The sequence below is a fragment of the Chroicocephalus ridibundus genome, chromosome 1 (genome assembly GCF_963924245.1).
Source record: "Chroicocephalus ridibundus chromosome 1, bChrRid1.1, whole genome shotgun sequence".
In the NCBI taxonomy this organism is placed as follows: Eukaryota; Metazoa; Chordata; class Aves; order Charadriiformes; family Laridae; genus Chroicocephalus; species Chroicocephalus ridibundus.
This window is the reverse complement of record NC_086284.1, coordinates 6,350,662-6,372,236: the sequence shown is the minus strand read 5'-3', so window position 1 is coordinate 6,372,236 and position 21,575 is coordinate 6,350,662. Positions and strand designations below refer to the sequence as shown.

The window sequence follows — 21,575 nt, the reverse complement described above, 5'->3', positions numbered from 1 at the left end:
TCACTGTGAATGTCCATCTGAGTGGCAAACTCGTGTCAGAAGTAAGATTCACAAGCAGTTGCTTTGCTCTGTCAGTGGCATGGAGCAACCCCTGGAACAGATTACTCCCGCTTTATAATTCAGGACAGGGATGGGGAAAAAGAAGTTCTTCCTAATGCAACTAAAACTAGAAGAACATGGTGACTCAGGTTGGAATTTAGCCACAATATCCTGACAATCCTCAAAATTCACCAAACTTGCCAGGTTTAATGGCTTTTAGGGCTTCAAGCCCAGCCAGTGCTTCCTAACAACATGGTCCCATGTATATCATGCAGGTTTAGCACCAAGTCAGACAGGGGACGTGGTTTGCAACAGGCTGCCAATAGCTGCAGAATGTGCATTTTTACCATCAGCATGCTGATTTGCGTTGTTCATGCAATTACAGCTTGGGACAGTAGAAATATATTTATCTCGCTGTATTTTACAACAGTAACAAAACGCTTCTTTCTGCTTGTTCACAGGTCAGCTTAATGTAATGACAGACTAGTTACTTTGGGAAACTCGTTACAACGTGAGCAATACTGAGCTTTGCAGCCAAGTGCTAAGAACTTTTGGAAGCACTAGAATTCTAAACACAAAACTTGGTTATTGCATTTTCCCTTCTATCTCACTAGTGACAGTGGGAAACGTTCCAGAGGGTCTCTCATGCACACGTAGCAATCTGGTTAGGGAAAGACAGCTAAGATACTTTTAAACATAATTAGCTGAGGATGAACCACCTTCAATGTGGCACAAATGGTGTTTAGAGCTAATACACAGCTAGTGGATTATGCTCTTCATTGTAGCACAGACTGTGTGTGTAAGAAAGCGCTTGACCATTGTCATCACCTCTGGTTTCCCACTGCCTTACCTCCGACAATCTGACACTGAAGCCAAGCAAGCGGATAAAATGCTACCTTAGTGACCTGACCACTTCACGATGACGTAAAAAAAATGGCTCAATGCACTGGGATAGGAAAGGCAAGCCTCTGGTTCTGTAATGAAAAATACTAGGTGTAACCTGATGGGAAAATTTGTCTTTTCAGATGGAATCTGTCCTACCCAGAGAGCATCCCATGCACTCCAGGCACTGCTGAAGAGAGACGTGCCCAAAAGAAGGCCATACCCAGGGAGAAGAGACTCAAACATTCAGAAGGTATTTGGGGACCTCTGCCCTCCTAATGTCTCCAGCTAAGAAAGTGTTTTCAGCAGCATCCTCCAGACAAATACAACATTGTAAGAGAAAGAAAAGGACAAGTTGTCTTGGCTGCCTTTGGAATGTAAATGTTTCAGAGCATTCAAAGCAAAGTTCCGCACCAGTCACAATCTCCTCGGTTTTTACGAACACCATTCTATCTGCTATGGGTTCCTTGGTCGTTCCCCGTGCCAGTCACATCATTCAAACATGGCTTTCCTGACAGCAGAACAGAGCAAGGTCTTCCTCACAGGGTTCAGAAAATAAAGAGTCAGCTTCAGATGGTGACAGAAATCCTTTGTTGAACTGAAACAGACAGGATCCCTTACTCATTTGTGGTTTGCACCATCCTTTACAGTTATTTTGAGCGCGTGCATGTGGGGAGGCTTCTTCTCTGTGGATCCAACCAAGCTTCTTGATGCTCTGCACAAGTGATATGGCAAGACATTGAAAAATGTGCCCCCTGGGCTGTCCTCTGTGCTGGAGCTCCATGGCATCTTTCACCGCATCTGATCTCCAGAAAGCCTTCCAAACCTTGATTACTGAACCCTCACATCACCCTTGCAATATAGGTTAAGGATCACGCCCATTTTCCAACTGGAAAATGTAAGAAGGACAGAAGTTAAGTGATTTTCCCCACAATTGTACAGCAGGTCAGAGGTGGAGGCAGAGACAGAACCAATCCTTAATTCAGGCGCTGGACAATATTCCTTCCGTCTAGAATATGGACATATTCTGAAAGGTCATATTGGTAAATACATTAAAGGAAAATCATCTCCCTGTTAGTGACTCTTAATCCAGATAAGCATGATTCTGAATTAGGCTGTAAGTGTGTTTTAAAGGGAAACACTTAACCTGTGTTATCTTCATGCTGGCACCATAATAAACAGCCATTCCTACTTGTACCGAATTAGGCGAATAATCTTATTATTCATGAAATCTGAAGTATGTGGATGAGAAGAATCTATGCAGAAACCATCACTCATGGCTATTTTTAGCACTTCTTCCACAAACACCTGGAAACTATTGATTTGCTTATTATCTGGCACCACCCAGAGTCTCTTTAAGTTCTGCCTGGTGTACTCCTCTTCTGGAAGGCCTTCCACACTTGCAACCCAATCCAAGGTCAAATGGTTGGGGTCCTGCAGGTAGCTGGATATTGAAGAGAGGTTTCCGTTGAAGCAATAGTAAAGTTTGGAACCAAGAAGCTTCAGGAACAGACATGACGTGGAGAAGATATGAGCACTGAACACTTCCATGTTGGAGGAAGACAGGCTGTAGATCTGGGGTGCTTCTCGGACAGTGAAGTGAACAGTCTGGGTCTTCTGATCGAGGGTGATGTTGAGCATGGCATTCTTCTCCGCTTTAGAAAGCTCCACCTCCTTCTCCTGCAAGGCCTCAATCAGTGGCTGAATTTGATAAAAATCTACCTCCCGTCGAAGTAAGCCCATTTCCTGAAAGTCTTCAGGGAGGTCCAAGTGAGAAGTTCGTAAGAAGTTCAGGATATAACGGAAGATTTTGCCATCTCTGTCGATAAAGCAGTTGCCTTGGCTGTCCTTCTTGGTTGGGATCTTCCCACTAAACATGGCCCCCAGCATGGAGTCTGGAAAGCTAGTCAGGGTGGACAGAGAGGTGGTATAGAGTTTTCCTCCAACATTGAGCGTGATGGGTTCTGACATGATGGAAAAGTCACGATGCTGGAACTAATTCTAAAAAAAAAAAAAAAAAAAAAAAAAAAGAATCCAACACCACACATTTAGCTGTATTTGAAAGGTTAAACTATAAAGATAGAGAGTCCTAAATCTATAAGGGTAACTACATGGCAAGAATTCGTTATAGAAATTAGAAGTGGAGAATTACTTTTCGAGGTTGTATCTTCAGAACAAGCATAATGATGTTTTTTCTCCTAACAGACCTGAACAGGACTTTGTTTAGTTCAGTTAGTGCCAGAAATCACGAGTCTTCCAAAACTTTATAGTCATGGGAGTCATGGGAGAGTGAAATCTCTCCTGCGGATGCCTACAGCAGAATGACTTCTGTCTTCAAAGCAAGAGCTGTGTCCTGGGCTCACCTGATCCCATATCCCTCATGAAAAGAGAATTTAGAGAGGAAAAAAAGGACAGGACAAGAACCAGTCACATCCCAACTTCTTCCATGTCATCTGAAGATATAATTAAAGCAATAAAGCTGTTGCAGCAGAATCCCCTGACACACATTTGAGTGGAGTCAGCCTAGCAGGGAGCCAGCGAGCAGTGCTGCCGTAAGCATGTGACAGTCTGCGGTTCCATTCAGTAAAAAAAAAAAACTACCAGGCTTTCTCCTTCCAACGTGCTTTACCTTAGAAAACATTTCCTAATTAATTGGGGCCATATCCCAGTGGACGTAGTTGCCACGCAGCTTCTCTGCCATCAGCTGAGACGAAAGGAGGATGCGATTTTGTGGTGCAGTTAAGCATCACTGCCTCTGAAAGGGATGCCCTCCACCATACCTTCCTCCTCCCTTACGCCAGCTCTGGTACTTATTTGACCCCACAGTCAGCCAGTTTAGGGAGAAAACACCATCATTTTCTTTTCAGGATATGTTTCTGCTACATCTTGGGAGCAGATGAATGCCAGGGCTGGAGCAAGGGAAGAGGACGGAGCTATGTAGCCCTTTCCCGTGCAGATCAGCTCAGCTGCCTTGAAAAGCTGGGCCCTCATTCCTGCTAGATGATGACCTGCAAATCAGTTTTTCCAATCAACAGTTAATTCCCAGTTTTATATTTGACTTACTCGGCAGGAAACCCATCCGTGTTTGCTTGCAGAGCTAAGAGGTAGTAGCTCTTGCTGCAGTAACTACGGTCACTCAACAAAAAGCTGCCAAACAGCTCCCTTAAAATGAAATTTAAATGCAGGCATTTTCCTAACTAATCACAGAATAATCATAGACCCTACAACACTATTATCAGCTCTGGAGTCTCAGCAAAATACAGATGGGAAGAATGTCATCTCGTGCTGGAATATCAGTTCTTTTATGGCTGCTAAAACCCAAACAGTAGTGGTAATGGCACCCTAAACCAAATAAACATCTAGATAGCCAGCACATTTTGCTATGAAAAACTTGCCCAACCTAGGGCAGCTAATGGACAGGTCAAATGAGAATCTGTATTTCATTTCTAGTTTAAGACTAACATTCTACTCTGTTCTTTAGCCCCCGGCACACGGTGTATATCTCACTGCACATTAATTAATGGAAAGAAGATCTCTAAATCCCCTGAGTGCTTTGCCTGTGTGTCCCGTAGTCCCACGTATCCAATAAAATTGGCAAATGAAAACGCATGCGTAGAGCAACACAACACCCCCTCTACCCTCATGACCGAGATCATCCCTGTTACTAACTTCAGCCAAATATACCCTGGAAAAAAATTACTTCTTTCACTGTTAAACTCCCCTCAGTGCTGTAGTCTCCGGGTACTTCCCACTCTTGAAGACTTCTACCCAGTTTAGAGTCAAGAGCTGTTAAAACGGATCACATAAAGGCTTCCCCTGGTCTAATTTCTATAGGATGACTGACTGCCATGTATTTTTTCCCCTAAGGGCTTGCAATATGTCTGTAAAAGCATTGCTACAAGCACAACCTGACATTCACAAAACCAGCCTAAAATGGATTTTTTTTTTTTTGGTCAAGTTTCATCAAGGAACAGAAATGTTCCCTGCAAATAACGCAGCCCTGACGATGACACCCAAAGGCCGTGTTCATTCTTTCCCTCCTCTGCTCCCACTCAGGCTGATTTAGACTAAACAACCCAATTTTTTTCTCTTCTTTCTGTGTAGGTCATGCTTTCATTTGAGCCCAAGCCTGCTTATCTGCACCACGGGAGTAGTTTTCTCATGGTCTCCGCCAGCCTGAGCCAGACGCAGAGCGAGACGTTTCCCTCGATGTGTAGGTAACGGCCTTCACTTGGCAGAGCCCGTTGCCAAGAGTCATGACCTAAAGACCATGACACGGTCGAAATGCTCAGTGACAAGATACAGATTTTCATTCCAAATTCGAGACCCACCCTAGGTTTATTCTGATCCAGAGACTTGCTGGCTATATACGTCAAATGAGAGGCAGACATCTCAGTCCAATCTGAACAGATAACGTTAAAATATCTTGTAACTGGTTTCTTTATCAGCAGTCTCAAAAGGGAGGCTGCCAACAAAATACCCCGACCGTTTCATTCTGCCGATGGCTATTCTGCAGTCCACAGACTCATCCAGCCTGGATTTCAGTCTCCCAGAACACCAGCCTGCTTTTATTTTGCCCCCGCACTGGGTTAGATTTCAGACATTTAATGGTGCAAACATCTGGCCCGTGGATAAGGCTGCAGGGTAACTATTGCGCAGCTGTTGTTCATAAAATGGAATCAACATATGACAAGTTCACCATCTGCTTTTGCCTAATTCATCCCATTATTTGCAGGTTTATATCGTCACAGTGTGAAGATGAATCTGACAGCCTGGCAGGCTCGGAAGACCCAAAAACTGCAGCACAAGTGAGCGTGCAATACGTCTGCTGGATTCATCGTCAGCCTGGACTTAATGCGTTGGCCAACTGACGTTACTTCAAAGCAACTGGGGAAAGTAAGTCAGTCTGTGCTGCTTTCTTCTCGTAAACTTGTTTATGAAAAAAGCTTTTCATAAACCCGTAAAAATGAAAATTAAATGGGTTGTCAGTTTTCTCTCTTTGCTCATCCAACCAGCACTTGAAGTCCCTGCCTCGGTTTATCAGGCCTGCGTACTCCGCTAATGCAATATGAAGGTTATCCAAGAATGCAGCGCGGAAATCACTTCTGCTTGGTGGCATTTCCTCAAAGAGGAGGTACCAAGAGGGCACCTCATGTGGGACATGGGTGGCTGTAACCTGAGGTCACCAAGGATGAGCACGACTTGGGTTACGGTTCTTGAAAGCCGAGAATTACAGGAAAGCCTTTCGTGTAGCTGCTCCCTGAGTAGCACTTAAAATGCATTCAGATTGGATCAGCTACAGATCTAATTTGAGAGTTGCAGATGCAAATTTAGCCGCAGAGCGCAGGATTTATTTTGTGCTTTTAGAGTGACTTGTATTTAAATACATCTTTCTTTTAAAACAGACGTATTTAGTATGGTGGGGAAAAATAATTGATTTAAAGCCATAGTCTTTTCAGGTGATGTAAATTGAGAGAAACAAGCGGCGGTGAACTTTTTGGAAAAGTCAAACTGCTGAGCAGAAGGTGCTGTCTGAGCATCTGAGCATTTCGACAGACCAGGGTTTGTAAATTTAAACGGATTTTATTCACATCCCCAGAGGGTACAAAGGGAACGTTTCTGTAACCACCTTCTCCCCTAGAATTTTAGCTCAGCAAATAATTGGTTCGAACCTGGGAGAGTGATGGGGGTTGTCGCAGCAGGAAGGCGTTAAAGAACGTGTGAAATGACAAAATCTACTTATTTTTGCTTCATGTATTTAGAACCATCAGCTCAGTTCCTTCATTATCCGTAACACTTCCTTTGTTTACTAATTTTAAATGTAGAACAGCTTTGGATAAGCTTATTTCCCTTCTTATGTATTCATCGCATTTGAGAGCGCTTTAATTAGCTAATAAATAAAATTCTGCATACATAATTTAACTGAGTGCCTGTTTCGCCCAACTTGGCAAAAAAACACAAGCGTACAAGTAATCATCCAGAAAAAAAAAAAAGCATCAGTCACGATTTGCCGACGTAAGTAAAATGTAAATAAACGGCCCAAATATTGCTACGCTTTTAACCACTCTGAAAAACGGGTGCAGCGGTAGTCTACCCTTTTTAGCCAAAAAAACGCAGCTTAATGGAAAGTCTGAAGTTATAAATATGTTTATGTGGTTTTTAAAGAGACGTGGATCTTTCCTTAAGGTATATATACGTATAAAGTCTGTCTGTCTGTCTGTCTGTCTGTCTATCTATCTATCTATCTATCTATCAAGACAATTTTTATCAGGATTTTTCTGGTTACTTATTCAGATAAAAAAGGATAACTTAGATCATTCCAGTTCCATATAATCTACCCTGAAACAGCAAGTTTATGAAACACCAAAGAGCTGTGGTGTGCCTGGTTCCGTTCAACAGTCTCATCGAAGATCTGAAGAAAACTCTCTCTGCATTACCAAAATAAAGCTAACACCAATGTATCCAAAGCTATAAGTGCCAGCAGGGCAGAGACAAGGTACTAAACAAATCAGAAAACTAAAGAAGTTGTTTTTATTTGGGAAAATGTGTAGCGATGCCTTGATTTCCCTGACAAGTAAACCCTAATATGAGTATTTCTTGGGAAAATCTAGCTTGGGAAAAGCAGCAGTAATCGCTTGCAAACACAAATTTCACTTTACGAATGGCAGGGAAGGAAAATGAATTAATTCTTTGGGATTTCACAGGCAACGCCTATGATGGGGTTAACAGGCTTGATCCTAGTGTCGCTTAGAGAATCTCATTAATTAAATGAATTAAACACAGAGCAGCAGAGCAACAGCGATGTGTATTTTGGTACAGACCAAAACTTTGGAAACCTGTATTGAAAACCAGGAAATACGTGCAGCTTCGCTAAGAAACAGCTGAGGAGTAACAACAAAGTGCAAAATACACACACACCAAAAAAAAAGAAAGAAAAAAGGAGATGAATTATTTAGGCTGGCACAATGAAGGATGCTTAAGTGGCAATAAAATTAAAGCAAGCCGGGGAGCGTTTCTGCTAAGCATCAGGAAGAGCAGCCAGGCTAAAAACCTCTCTGGCTTTTTGAGCGTTGCCCAGGAGAGCTGGTGAAAGCCACGTCGGCTGGATCAATGTCAGGAGAGGCTGATCGAGGGACGCATTAGGGGAAGTCGGTCTGCATCGGGAGGGGCGGGATCGATTTCAGCTAAAAAGGAAGGATGAAAAAAGAAGTATCTGGGCACCTGTATGGCAGCCGGCGACTGTAAATGCGGTTCGGCAGGAGAAGATGGCTGTTCGCAGGATGGGGCTCCGGTCTGCTTCATTAGAGAGCGTTAACGGCAAACATAATCAGCCAAAACCACTTCTTTCTGCGTAATGCTCATTCCGCTTTGGGGTTTTGCCCCAGGTTCCTCACACTCGGCACGTATCGCTTTGCTCCATCGCCTCTTACTAAAACCCCCGTTTCGGTTCGAGGTAAAAATTCCAGTTTCCACAAAACATCCGAGTCCTGAGAAAATAAAACCTGATGAAGTTGTGAGCTCCAGCCCCGGGCACCCCCAGCCCTGTGGCACTTGCTGTGACAGCACCTGCAGACAACTTTCATGCCTTGTCCCTTCTGGAGGGGACGATTTCGCAGAGGGAATCCAGACCCTCAGCTCCCAGTTTGTGCCCCGCTGTGTTACGGGGACTGCAGACGAGGCAGTCTGAAGCCTGGGAGTCACCCCCCATGAAAGCAGAAAAATAACAAAAGAACAACAAAGGCAGGGCAGAAACACAATAAATAGTATTTAGGGGAGAAAAAAAAAAAAAAAGATAAAAAACTCAGCTCACCACTGAGCAGCCAGCAGTAGGCACCAGGTATCAAGTGAGAGCTGGATTTAAGGAAGATTTTGGGACAAAATCCGTCACAGGGACAGACTCACCCTCCCTCCACGTACCCCTGATGCATGTTTATTTATTTCAGCTCATCCTCAACCACAGAAGGTTAAACATTTACAATATGGTTTCTACACCCTATATGCTTATTTATAGTAATCTTCGAGAGGAAAACTCATGTTTTCCCATCGCTGCAGGACGGACCCGCTTAATTTCAGATGCTCATTTAACATCATCCCCTTCAATAAACATAGTGCAGCGCTTAAAGGCTTAAAATTCAGCCAGCGAAGCAGAGCGTGGCGTGTCCGCCAGCAGCAATATATCCCGAAATGCAGCGCCGGAGGGGGGCCGGCAGCTGCTTTTTGTTTCGGGGCTGCTGTGAGCCGCTGGAAATTTCCAGCCGGTGTTTGGGGAAAAGGCCGCTCACCCCCGAGGCCGGCGCGGGGGGACACGGGTGACGAGCTCCGGGAGGGGACTCAAACTCCCAGCAGGCGTGTGGCAGGAAGCGACGGCTCACCCTTCCCTTCTCGCTCTAAGAGAGGATCGTCGTATGGATCTGCCGGCGGATGCGATACCCGGCGACAGACACGCCGACCATCCACCTTTCGGAGAGCAGCTGCTTACCCACCACTTATTTATATTTATTTATATTTACTTTTTTATATTATATTTAATTTTTTAACCGGGCTCCCTTAGACACGGTTAGAAACGCTCCTCTGCCAACAAGACGCACGAACGATGGGAAAGCGCAAAACGGCAGTTTCATAACGTCCCTGGTTTGTTGCGGGTGCGATGCTGTGGGTCCATCCCTTCCCAGACCTGCAACCTTGATGCTCTTGAGCTTCTCCTGGGCTGCTTCCTTAGGGATGCGGGTGAATGCAAAAGGCCGCAGACGCTGAATTTAAGCACTAAAGAGCTGGGGGTAGGGAGACGGGGGCAGGAAAATAGAGCTGGTGCCCGGTTAGTAAGAGGAAGGAGCAATCCAAAACAAAGGTCAGGTTCCTCTTGAGGAAGAAGAAGAGGAATGAAAGCAGCGGGGCACGGTGGGGAGGAGGAGACCAAAATGAAGGTTACCAGCTACTGAAGGAGAACAGCAGAAGCCAAGATGGAGGGGGAGAGCGAGTGCAGAGCCAGAGAGATGCGGCTGCAGCGAGGTTTGGAGAATAAAAGCCAAAGTGCTGCGGTGCTCGGTGCTCTCCTGGTGTGACCTGGTGGCTCAGGGGCCACTGCATGGGCCATGCAGATTGCCAGCAGGGCATTGCCACCGGCTGCCAGGAGGGAGCCCGTTTGGGGTCTCATGGCAGCAGGAGCATCACTTTTCCTTCCAAGCAGCTGATGTAACCCTTCATACAGTCCAAAATACCAACTTAATGCCATCCCCGGCAAAGGTTTTCACTGATTTCTAATGTCCTGTGCCAGCATCCGCATTGGGTATCACTCGGCACCTCTGGAGTATCTTCCAGATACCCTTTATTTCGTTCCTGGACCACATCACCCACGCACATGGTAGCCCACCACCTGCACGCTGCTCGATGCAAGCCCAGGGTGGCTCAACCATCCAGCTTCCACCCCATCTCCCACTGACCTCCAGGGTACCCCTGCAATTAAGAAGGGCAGCTAATTGCCAGCCGGGATGCAGCTGCACGCTAGCAGAAAGCGCTCAGAAATAACACTAACGAGGTAGGGGCCATCCAAATTTAGACCCTTCGCAAGGTACATTGCCCAGCCGGCCCCACGCCACCGGCCGGGGCTGGCTGCAGTCTGGCTGGACCCAGAGCCAGCCCCGGTTGTGGGGAGCTTGGATGAGCTAAACCGCCGTAAATCCTTTAATTTTGGAGATGCTTCACTGAAAGCAGGTGAAAGGGGGGGATGCAAAGTTTGCAGAGTGGCGCTGAGCCCTACCCTGTTAAGGGCAACCTTAGGCTGGGCTCCTCCCCACGCAGCCAGGCGTTCGCGCTATGAAATGAGCTTAAAATACTAAACAAACAAACAAACAAACAAAAAATAACCCCACGCAATAGGGGCTCACCCGCCCCTCCCCGCATCCCACAGCGTTTCCCCGCGGAGCGGCAGCCACCCAGCCACCGCTCCCCGTGCCTCAGTTTCCCCACCTCCGGCTGTGTGCCTGTGTGTGTTACGGTAGGGTGACCCCAGCCCCTTCCCACGCCCCCTCCCCCCGAGCAGATTCCCCCCCCCCTCCCATCCCCTCCGCCGTACCCACCTGCGCCCCCTCCAGCCGCCGAGCCCCGTCGCTCGCCGGGCGCCGCGGGAGGCGGAGGCGGCGGCGGCGGCGGCGGGAGGAGGAAACGGGGGGCGCGGCGTGGCTCGGCCCGGCCCGGCCGCCCTGGGATTTGTAGTTCACCGCAACCCTCGGCCCTGCCTCGGAGCTGCCCGCAGGACTGCGGCTTCGCTGCCGGCCACGCCGCAGCCTCACGGGCACGGCGGCGGCGGGAGGTAACGCGGGGCGGGTGGGGAAAGCGCGGGGGTAGGGGGGGGCTCGGAGGGGCAGTGAGGGGTTGGGGTGATGGGAGGGAGGGGTGCGGGGGGAAGGGGTGCAGGGGGGTGGGCTGGGGTCGGGGTGCGGGAGGGATGCTCGGGAAGGGATGCAGGAGGGGCGCTCGGGGGTGAGGGATGCGGGGGGGGGGCTCAGAGGAAGGGGTGCTGGAGGGATGCTGAGGGGAAGGGACGCAGGAGGAGTGCGCGGGGTGAGGGATGCAGGAGGGATGCTCGGGGGAAGGGATGCTCGGGGTGAGGGATGCAGGAGGGATAGTCGGGGGAAAGGGACGCAGGAGGTGTGGTCGGAGCGAGGGATGCAGGAGGGACGCTCAGGGGAAGGGATGCAGGAGGGGTAGTCAGGGAAAAGGGGTGCAGGAGGGGTGCTGAGGGGAAGGGATGCAGAGGGGCGGCCTGGGGTCGGGATGTAGGAGGAATGCTCCGGGGAAGGGATACAGGAAGCGTAGTCAGGGGAAAGGGGTGCAGGAGGGATGCTCGGGGTGAGGGATGCAGGAGGGGGGTACGGGAGAAGGGATGCAGGAGGAGGGGTGCTCGGGGAAAGGGATGCAGGAGGGGTAGTCGAGGAAAGGGGTGCAGCAGGAATGCTCCGGGGAAGGGATACAGGAAGCGTAGTCAGGGGAAAGGGGTGCAGGAGAGATGCTCGGGGTGAGGGGTGCAGGAGAGATGCTCGGGGAAAGTGATGCAGGAGGGGTAGTCGAGGAAAGGGGTGCAGGAGGAATGCTCAGGGTGAGGGATGAAGGAGGGGGGCTCGGGAGAGGGGATACAGGAGGGATGCTGAGGGGAAGGGATACCGGGGGGATGTTGGGAGGTTGGGATGCAGGGATTGCTTGGGGGTCGGGCTGCCCTTAGGGAGGGATGCTCGAGGGAAAGGGTGCAGGAGGGCTACGTGGGGGTCTGGATGCAGGAGGGGTGCTCGGGGGAAGGGGTGCAGGAGATTGTTTGGGGTTGAGCTGCTCGGAGGGAGGGATGATCGGGGATTGGAATGCAAGAGGGAAACTTGGGGGTCGGGATGCAGAAGGAATGCTCGGGGGTAGGGCTGCAGGAGGGGTGTTCAGGGGTCGGGATGCTCAGTGGGAGGGTTGCTTGGGGTCAGGATGCAAAAGGGAAGTTTTGGGGAAAGGGGTGCAGGAGGGATGTCCAAAGGGAGGGATGCTCGAGGGAAGGGGTACAGGAGGGGTATTTGGAGGTCCGGCTGCTCAGAGGGAGGGGTGCTCGGGGGGGAAGGGATGCTCAGGGGGAGCAATGCTTCGGGTAAGGATACTCGGGGATTGGGATGCAGAAGGGATCCTCGAGGTCACAATGCAGGAGGGATGTCCAGGGGTCGGGATGCAGGAAGGAGCTGGGAGTAAGGGGTGCTTGGGCGTCGGGATGCAGTTAGGGTTCTCAGGAACTGGGATGCTCAGAGGAAAGGATGCAGGGGGGGCGCGCAGGAGTTGTGATGCAGGAGGGTTAGTCAGAGGGATGCTTGGGGGTTGGGATGTAAGAGAGGGCTTGGACGAGGGCTTGGACAGGGGTTTGCAGGAAGGATGGTTGGAGTAAGGGGTGCGTGGAGGGTCAGGATGCAGGAAGGATGGTTGGAGTAAGGGGTGCGTGGAGGGTCAGGATGCAGGAAGGATGCTCGAGGGAGGGATGCTTGAAGGGAAGGGTTCTGGAGGGATGCTCAGGGGTCAGGATTCCCAGAGGAATGCTCAGAGGGTGATATGTTCTGTGGCTATGATGCAGGAGGGAACCCTGGAGGAGGGATGCTTGAGGATTTGGATGTTTGAGGAGGATGCTTGGAGGGAGGGATGCAGGAGCAACGTTGGCAAGTGGGGGTGTGTGCCTGCAGGGCTTTGCAAACCTGTTTGCAAGGCAGCATCGTGTTACGAGGAACTGGTCAAGATGGGTTCAGGTTTTCCCCAGGGAAGCTGACCTGGGGAGAGATACCCAGGGATGTTCCCATTCCATGGGGTTCCAAAAAGCCCTAATGGTGAGGGTCAAATTCAGAGCAGTCCGGATCCAAACCCTTTTCAGGTTAAATCTGCCCTGGCTTGGACTTTGTAGGTGTTACCCAAGGATAAAAGCAGATGTGGGAATATTTGCCACTTCTGGGAGCTTTTCAAAACGCTTTGGGAACCCAACTGTATCCTACAGTGTTTGTATCATGGAACTCGTGGCAGAGAAAATTCCGCTTTCTGCCCTACCTCGGGCTGAACGGATGTGGCAAGGGGCTGAGCTTTCACCTGAGGGGGTGGATTCAGAATGCCACGGACATTTTGTGATGGGGTCCTTAAAGTTTGCCCGTGGTCTCACTTCACCCTCCTGGTTTCTGGAGTGGCCGATACAAAGCCAAATGTGTTGGGGGCTGGAGGGAAACTGAGGTCTCAAATGAGTGTCATATCCCATTTTTCCTGAAGGCACCACCGAAAAATTGGAGATCTCTGTATCTCCAAGCAGTGAGGCAGCATCCGATGAATCCCGGCCGGCGCTGGCAGTGTCGGCTCTCGGTCTGGTATTCTTTGGTGAACAGGACGTGGTTTTTTCCTTGGATTAGATCCAGGGGTTTAATTTCTATACACAGACAAAAGCAGACAGAAATCTGAAGAAAGAAGAGTGATGTTAATGCTATAAATACCTTCAAGAAAACAACCGGCTTTCCGGAGTAGATGTATTTACAGTCTCCAGGGATGATAATAGAAAGGACACTGGCCTGAAGGTCAGTGCAGGATCTGGGTGCTCCTGTTATCAAGCCTCATGGAAGTAAGGTAGCACAGCCCTGGCCGAGAGCTCTGGCTAAGGACGAAAGCAGAAGGCTTTTGGGGGAAGAAAAGGAAGATATCCTCATCTGCGGGATGTGAGGAGGAGCGACCACCCTGGGAAAAACTTACCTTGCGCGGGCAGGATTAAAACCTTCGGGCATCCAATGCCAAATATATTCAGACAATGAAAAAGCAGCTGGGCTGAGTTATTTTTGTCTGTGGTTGGTGCCGGGCTTAGCCACAGAGCCAGGGGTTAGAGCAAGTCCTGCCTTATCTGCCTTTCGCTGCTGCTGGTTTTCAAGGCAACGGGAGAGGGGAGTTTAATTCCTTGGGCCTGCATCCATACCAGGATGGCTGATCATACGCTAGCGATGGTTTGAGATGCTTTATTAGGGAAGGAGACCGGTACCTACTAGAGATGCGTGTGTGTAGCTGTTGGCTGGAGGGGAGGACCGGAGCTGGGAGGAGGAGTCTGTCCAGAGAAAGAGAGGATGAAATGTTAAGGCCTTGGGCTTTATTTGGTATTATTGCGCTGATTGCCTTGACATCCAGCCAAAGCCTGTTTTTTATTTGATAACTGAGTGCCTAAAAGCAAGAAACACAGAGCAAGAGAAGAGACTGGGAGGAGTTGTGTGCACCAAGGGGATCGAAGAAGCAGCGCTGGAGAAATAAGAGAGCCGGGAACGGAGATAGCTGGGTAGGACAGCCCGCCCAGCATTGTTGTCCATGAATTACGGCCGTGATGAGTCGCTTGGAGATGGCTGTTTGATAGAGTTGTGTGGTGTGGTTGGACGGATTGATAATGTTTTAGAGGAAAAAGGGATTGATGAAATCCATGGTACCGCAGAAGAAAGGAAAAGGGTCTGCAGCGGTCTGTGAATCTAAAAACATCAACAGATTTCAGTGAAGGTAGGAACTACCATATGGTAACTTTAGGCTGATTGCAAACAGGTGTCTTTTGGTTAGTTACTTTTTAGGGACCTCTTAGAAAAGCGTGTGGCCACAGGAGAGAAACTCGCCGTTCCCAAGGTGGAGCTCCTGCTGTACAGCAAAGCCACGCCAAATGCCAACGGTCCAGTCGGGAGAGGACGCTCCAATAAATCTTTATTTTCCAGAGAGGACAGAAAGCTGCCGAGCAGGGTGGAAGGTCCTGCAGAGCGTGGGGACAACCTCCTGCTCCAAATCTGCTACTGCCTGCGGCGGAAGGGGAATCTCCACGGGTGCCGTGCTAAAGGGCGGTTCTGATTCAGAGCAACAGGGGACAGGAACGCACGAGGAGCCTCGCCAGCCAGAAGTAATTAGCTCTAGCGAGTAGGAGACACTCAACACAAGTGCAATCTGTCGCTGGAAAGCAGTTTGGGACAGGAAGCGGAGAATACGTGATCTCCTTGAAAAGAGAAGGTGAATTTAGAAAGGCAGATTATAATTACGTGCAAAAAATTGGGCCAGGCTTCTTGTGCTGGTGATTTTCCCCCATTATCACTGCAGATGGGCAGAGTCTCACTCCTCTTTCTAAAAGGGTATTTAGCTGGGTTTTTCTGCAGTTATTAGCTCTGGGTTTCTGCCCAGATCTCTTAAAAATGGACCTGATCCTCTGCTTTGCCATGGCACTTTATTGAGCGCAGCTCTGACCGTGGCTGGAGTGAGCAAAGCAAGGTGGAGCATCGCCGTTAATGTGTTTGCAGGTCTGGAGAGGTTTGGCCGCTGGGTCCACCACAACCTATTGCATCTCCTTGAGCAAATGGTTTGGTCTGGATGTGCCTCAGTATTTTATGTTGCTACAACAGCGTGATGAATGGGGGCTGACCTGCTGGAGAGCAGCTCTGTGGAAAGAGACCTGGGAGTCCTGGTGGACAACAGGATGACTGTGAGCCAGCAATGTGCCTTTGTGGCCAAGAAGGCCAATGGCATCCTGAGGTGCACCAAGAAGAGTGTGGCCAGCAGGTGGGGAGAGGTCATCCTCCCCCTCTACTCTGCCCTTCTGAGGCTGCATCTGCAGTGCCGTGTCCAGTTCTGGGCTCCCTGGTTCAAGAAGGACAGGGATCTGCTGGAGAGGAGACAGCAAAGGGCTACCAAGATGATGAGGGGACTGGAACACCTCTCTTAGGAAGAAAGGCTGAGGGATTTGGGTCTCTTCAGTCTGGAAAAAAGACGGCTGAGGGGGGATCTTATCAACACTTATAAATACTTAAAGGATGGGTGTCAGGAGGATGGGGCCAGCCTCTTTTCAGTGGTGCCCAGTGACAGGACAAGAGGTAACGGGCACAACATTGAACATAGGAAGTTCCACCTCAACATGAGGAGGAACTTCTTTCCTGTGAGGGTGGCAGAGCCCTGGCACAGGCTGCCCAGAGAGGTGGTGGAGTCTCCGTCTCTGGAGACATTCCAAACCCACGTGGACGCGTTCCTGTGCCACCTGCTCTGGGTGACCCTGCTCTGGCAGGGGGTTGGACTAGATGATCTCCAGGGGTCCCTTCCGACCCCAGCCATTCTGTGATTCTGTGATACCTGCCACGTCGCTTGAGCGAGATGCATATTTCCTTGTGTATATTCCTATAGATATATATAGATAGACATATAGCTAGTTTGTAGGCAAGTGGGTTATATTTCAGTTGAAGCCTCTGGGCATTATTACAGTGCAAATAATATATAAGGTAGGCTGAGGCTTTAGACAATAATGAGTTGCTGGATGCCCAGAGAAGTTGTGGATACCCCATCCCTGGAGGTGCTCAAGGCCAGGTTGGACGGGGCTTTGGTCTAGTGGGAGGTGTCCCTGGGGTTGGAACTAGATGATCTTTAAGGCCCCTTCCAACTCGAACCGTTCTATGATTCTATGAAATAATTAAGAAAGAAGTAAAGAGAGAAGCAGCAGTTGTGTCATTGAGAGGACTCGAGGTAGAAACCACAGCATCGAGTCGCTGTGAGTGCTTGACGTATGCACAGAAGATCATTGAACTGGAATCACATCACTTATATTAATTAGGGTTATTTAGTCAGAAAAACTAGACCTCAGCTACATGAAGAGTATAACCCGATGTGTAAACTATACTAGATCATGGGGAGGCAGAAGTAGGAGGTGCAGCAACACGGATGAGGGCCCAGCAGTGGCCTCTGTTTGATTATTTCCAACACTGTAGGGAAATTGCAATTTCTTCCTAGTTATTTAGAGGGCTTTTTAGCCTTTTAGAAAAATAGCCATAGGGAAATGATAGGAATGAGTGCCTGTGACGGTCCGATACCCGCTGCTCAAGCTGTATCTATCGGATGTGGTAGTGATGAGTTGCAGGCTGTGGTTTCTCCTCCTCGGCTGGACGAACAGGCAGGTGCTTTGGACCAAAAAAAACCCCCTTTTGCCTATATGAATCAAGGGGACATTTGTTGCCTGCAAAAAAATCAGTAGTACACAATTACTTTTCCTGTTCCTGGAAAACAGACCTAGAGAGGTGTGTGGCAACAGAGGCCGGTCCTTTTAAGAAGTTGTATTCCAAGTCGTGGCAAATTTGGTAGAAATTTTCAAGAGAATACAGTATTTTCCGTGTGGTGTTTTGTGCTCTGGCAAGGCGCTGTGTGCGCTCGCTTCCAAACTGCAGCAGCTCAGCACGCTGCAGGATTGAGCCCTCATTGCCCAGCTGCCTGGAGGATGCAGCGAGAATAACAGTAATGTCTTGGCTGACATAAAGGAAACCATTTGAGCAGGAGTTAAGGACAATAAAAGGTGAGTCTCGTTTCTGTACTTCCAGACCTCCAGAGAATTCAGGGAAGCAGGTCATGATTTCTTCTTTGCAAGTAAGAAGCAACTCACTTTATTTATCAGTCTATGTTTGCACGGCGGGATTTTTTTCCTCCTTTAGTGGTATTTATCAAACTATATAGGACGCCATTGTAGGAAATGTGCTGAATTTATTACCAAGATTTCCTAAAGGTACATCTCAGATCTGTTTTTTCAGAGCTTTGTAGGATCTGGGCTGTAGGAACTGATACTGCGTTCTGCAAAAAATACGAAGGAGCGTTTACTGGAAATCTGCTGCTGGCAGGGATAGGGGAACGAATTGATTTAGAAGTAATTGGATAGACTTCAATTGAAATGAATCCTAATTAAAGAAAAAACACAGGCAGAAGGGAAATATTAGGACACCTCTGAACAGTACAGATTATGAAGATTAGACCCAAGCAAAGCCCAAGGTGACTTTTCATCCTGAGATTGGTTTTGGGTTGTTTTTTTTTTTTGCGGTTTACTCAGTTTGGCGAGTGAAGCTAAGCTGGTCAATGCTGCTCTTTCCTTATATTTCTTTTCCCTCTCTGGTTTCTAGAGCGTGGTTGGGTATCTGTCCTCGCAGGGACACATCTCATGGTAAGCAACGCCTGTTGCAGATGTTGGTGAGATACTTCATTTTATTTGTGGCTTTAGAGCACATTGCCTTGGAAACTGTGTCTGGGCACACGAAGGAGGAGGTGACTGGGAATGACCAGCATTATTTTACCGAGGGTAAAACATGCTTGACTTAAGTGATGGCCTTTAAGGATGGACTGATAGATCTGTGGAGGAGGGGAGAGTCATGGATGTTGTCTGCTTTGACTTCAATAGGGCTTTTAAGATGACGTCCCACAGCCTCCTTGTATCAAAGACACAACAGAAACTGCAGTCTAGATGGGTGGGCTGCTAACTGGGTAGAAAACTGGCTGGAACTATCCTGGGACATTTCCTTTTTAATATTTTTATTGACAGCCTGGAGAAGGAGATGAAATTCACCTCATCAGATCTGTGAGTGATGCCAAACTTGGGGGAATAGTCAATATGCGTGAGGGCAGGGCTGCCATACAGGGGGACCAGGACAGGCTGGGGCTGACATGAACCTCGTGGAATTCAGCAAGGACAAATGCCAAGTCCTGTACCTGGGATAGACTCACCTGGGATGGACTCACCTGGGAGGGGCTCACCTGGCATGGATTCACCTGGGATGGACTAACCCCTTGCACTGGTGAAGGCTGGAGACTGACTGATGGCAGCTCCCAGTGCCTACAAAGAGGTTATTCAAGAGCTGGAGCCACGTCAGGAGAATGAGAAAAAACAGACATCAATTGAAACAAGAATTTCCAACTGGAAATAAGGAAAAACTGCCCACTAGGAGCTAATCAGGCACTGGGGCAGGTTGCCCAGGATGATCTCCATCCTGAGATGTTTTCAAGACCTGAATGCACAAAGCCCTGAGCAGCTTGGTTTGATTTCCTCTTTGTGGGGGGGTTAGTCTGGAGACCTCCCAAGGTCCCTTCTCTCCTGATCCTGTGATTTTACCCACGTTGCTCCTGCCAGTCGTTCACCAGGGAAGCAGAACAGTTTTGCCATGTCATGGGATTATTTCTTTTTCACTGCAAAGCTCATTTTGTGTACTTTCTGTTTTATGTGAGCTACATAACAGATGGGAACCTCAAAGCAGCTCTTCAGATTAATAATTAACACTTTGACCTTCTACAGCATCCTCATGTGCTGCAGGAACTCGGTTCTCTTTACAAGCAGGAGTGAGCTGATCCTCCCAACTTTCTGTGAGTTATTATTGCCAGTGAGGAAGACGAAGTGCAGACAGGTTGTTCTACTTCAGGAGCACTCATTATAGAAGCCTGATTATCTGAATGTTTAGTCTTTTTATTTCAGTATTAAACAGCGGAGTGCCAGGGACCAGATCTCCAAGGCAGCATTCGGCTGCCCAGCAATGAAACTGGCCTTCCCTCTTCTGCAGTTCCCTGGGTTATTTATGACACACTTCCAATTTCTACAACAAATGAGACAATGATCTTACAGACAACGGTCTCCTCCGCTGCAAACCCTGATTCATTCTCCAGGCAGGTCCTGGGGGGAAAAAAAATAAAGCAAGCTAACATGAGATCCTTTAAATAATATCTCTCTGAAAGCATCTGGAGCTGTGCTGGGGTTGAATTAGCCATCTTGATTCCTAACCTTTGACGTGTGAATAATCTTTTAGTATAGCGTGTTCTCCTAGTGTAGTTTTAAGACTGTAATATTTATTATTACGTATTACAAAGCAACTAGAATGTTGTTTTAATATAGTTCTAAGATTGTAATATATATTACAAATGCCTCCTTTTTAGGGGCTCCCTGGCTAGCATCCTCCATCCTGACTTTGTCTGGCCCACACCCAGGGAGCAGCTTGGTGTACCCCGCTACACAACAGAAACGTGGGCTTGTTTGTCCCCTCCTGCTGACACCAGGGTAGTTGGAAAGGTGTAGGTGGGACTGTATTACCTAAAGCCCAACCTTGTACTGGAAAGTCCTTTGTTGGTGAGGAGAGCATGGACCCTCCACCACAAGGTCAACTCAGGTGGCTCTCCCTGTGTGTCTTCGAGGTCCTAATGTCAATATGAGACATTATGACATTTCCTAAAGAGGAAAATGGTTTGTCTTTACAATCCTTAGATACTCTCCAATGGGATTTGTCTGTCTGTTGACTATGGAGGGAGGTTGTTTCAGCCTTGTCCTCACCGTGCTATGTCAGATGAGACTTAGTTGCACTCCAGGCAGCAAAACTCGGGTGACCCATCCTCACGTCCCTGTCTGTGATCAGCCTGAGAAAGAACCAAGCTGTTTCAGCAGCTGCAAGTTTATCTCAAAATTCAGGTGGAAGCAGACTCTTTACATTGAAAATATGGGTGAAGCTTGGCAATGCTAAAGTAGGTAGAAGCCCAGTCATACAGGGGACAGCAGTGGGCAACCATCACCCCCAAGAGGGACAGCGGGGCCACCCAACACCACAGCACCAGTGTGCTGTGGTCTGTGGTGATTTATGGGGTTAGATCTAAAAGGTCTGTAGCCCTTTTTTGACCATCCTGCCTGTGTGGTGCTTCCACGCTGCTCTGCCGGGCTTAACATGGATTGCTCCAGGGAGGAAACCAAGTAACAGTGAGACAAAACCAGTGAGCGCTGTAGATCCTCCTGTCTCCTCCTGGCCCATTATCTATCTGCCACGTGTCCAGGGTGTCAGGGTGCAGGCTGTGAAGCTGCAGAGAGGAGGGGAAGGGGATACCAGCTTGACTTCAGGTCTGTGCCAGTCTGGCCAAAGTGACTACTGAGCTACAGCTAGGACAGTCTCCATCTCTGGAGACATTTCAAACCCCCTGGACACGTTCCTGTGCAACCTGCTCTGGGTGGCCCTGCTCTGGCAGGGGGTTGGACTGGATGATCTCCAGAGGTCCCTTCCAACCCCTGTCATTCTGTGATTCTGTGACAACTGTTCCTGGTCTGTCTGCAAGCCCCATCGGCTCTCCATGTTGGCTTTTAGCCTTTGCTGTCACTGTGGTAATTTAGTTTCTGTTTGAGGTGAAAAGACATTACTTGGGGGCTTTTATTCTCTCCTCTCACCTTGTCCTCATTTGTTACTGGTTTAATGCAGGCTGGTCCCTCAAGGGTCCTGCTTATGTCTTCTATCCTGTGAAAACAATGTGATGAGGAGCATTAGCTCTGCCATAGCTTGTTGCAGAGAAGGCAGCAGTGATGCTTGATGGGAAAAAATAAATCCAGCACATGAGCAGAGGAC

The 21,575-nt window shown here is 48.6% G+C and overlaps 2 protein-coding genes across 5 annotated transcripts in view; one reads left to right on the top strand and one right to left on the bottom strand.

Annotated features, from left to right (window-relative positions):
- Window positions 1-440: 440 nt before the first annotated feature.
- KCTD21 (potassium channel tetramerization domain containing 21) lies at window positions 441-11,132 on the bottom strand. Of its 3 annotated transcripts, none has more exons than XM_063326505.1 (3): window positions 10,998-11,108; window positions 8,143-8,408; window positions 441-2,922 (listed from the first exon to the last, which is right to left on the bottom strand). In XM_063326505.1, the coding sequence occupies exon 3, from the start codon at window positions 2,890-2,892 to the stop codon at window positions 2,110-2,112; it is 783 nt and encodes a 260-aa protein (XP_063182575.1). In that variant the 5' UTR covers window positions 2,893-2,922; window positions 8,143-8,408; window positions 10,998-11,108; the 3' UTR covers window positions 441-2,109. The 3 variants fall into 3 exon arrangements, with proteins under 3 accessions (XP_063182575.1, XP_063182585.1, XP_063182596.1); XM_063326515.1 differs by lacking the exon at window positions 10,998-11,108 and adding an exon at window positions 10,679-10,745; XM_063326526.1 differs by lacking the exon at window positions 8,143-8,408 and having other exon boundaries at window positions 10,998-11,132.
- The window catches only part of USP35 (ubiquitin specific peptidase 35), a 31,286-nt gene continuing 20,807 nt past the window's right edge, over window positions 11,097-21,575 (top strand). The window contains exon 1 of one of the 2 annotated variants that reach the window (XM_063326483.1): window positions 11,097-11,230. The gene's annotated coding sequence lies outside the window, so the exon portion shown is untranslated. The remainder of the gene's footprint in view (window positions 11,231-21,575) is intronic. The other variant, XM_063326473.1, reaches the window with a different exon arrangement.

Excerpts from the sequence above, each read along its gene's own strand:
- KCTD21 (XM_063326526.1), bottom strand. The coding sequence starts at position 2,892 with ATGTCAGAACCCATCACGCTCAATGTTGGAGGAAAACTCTATACCACC.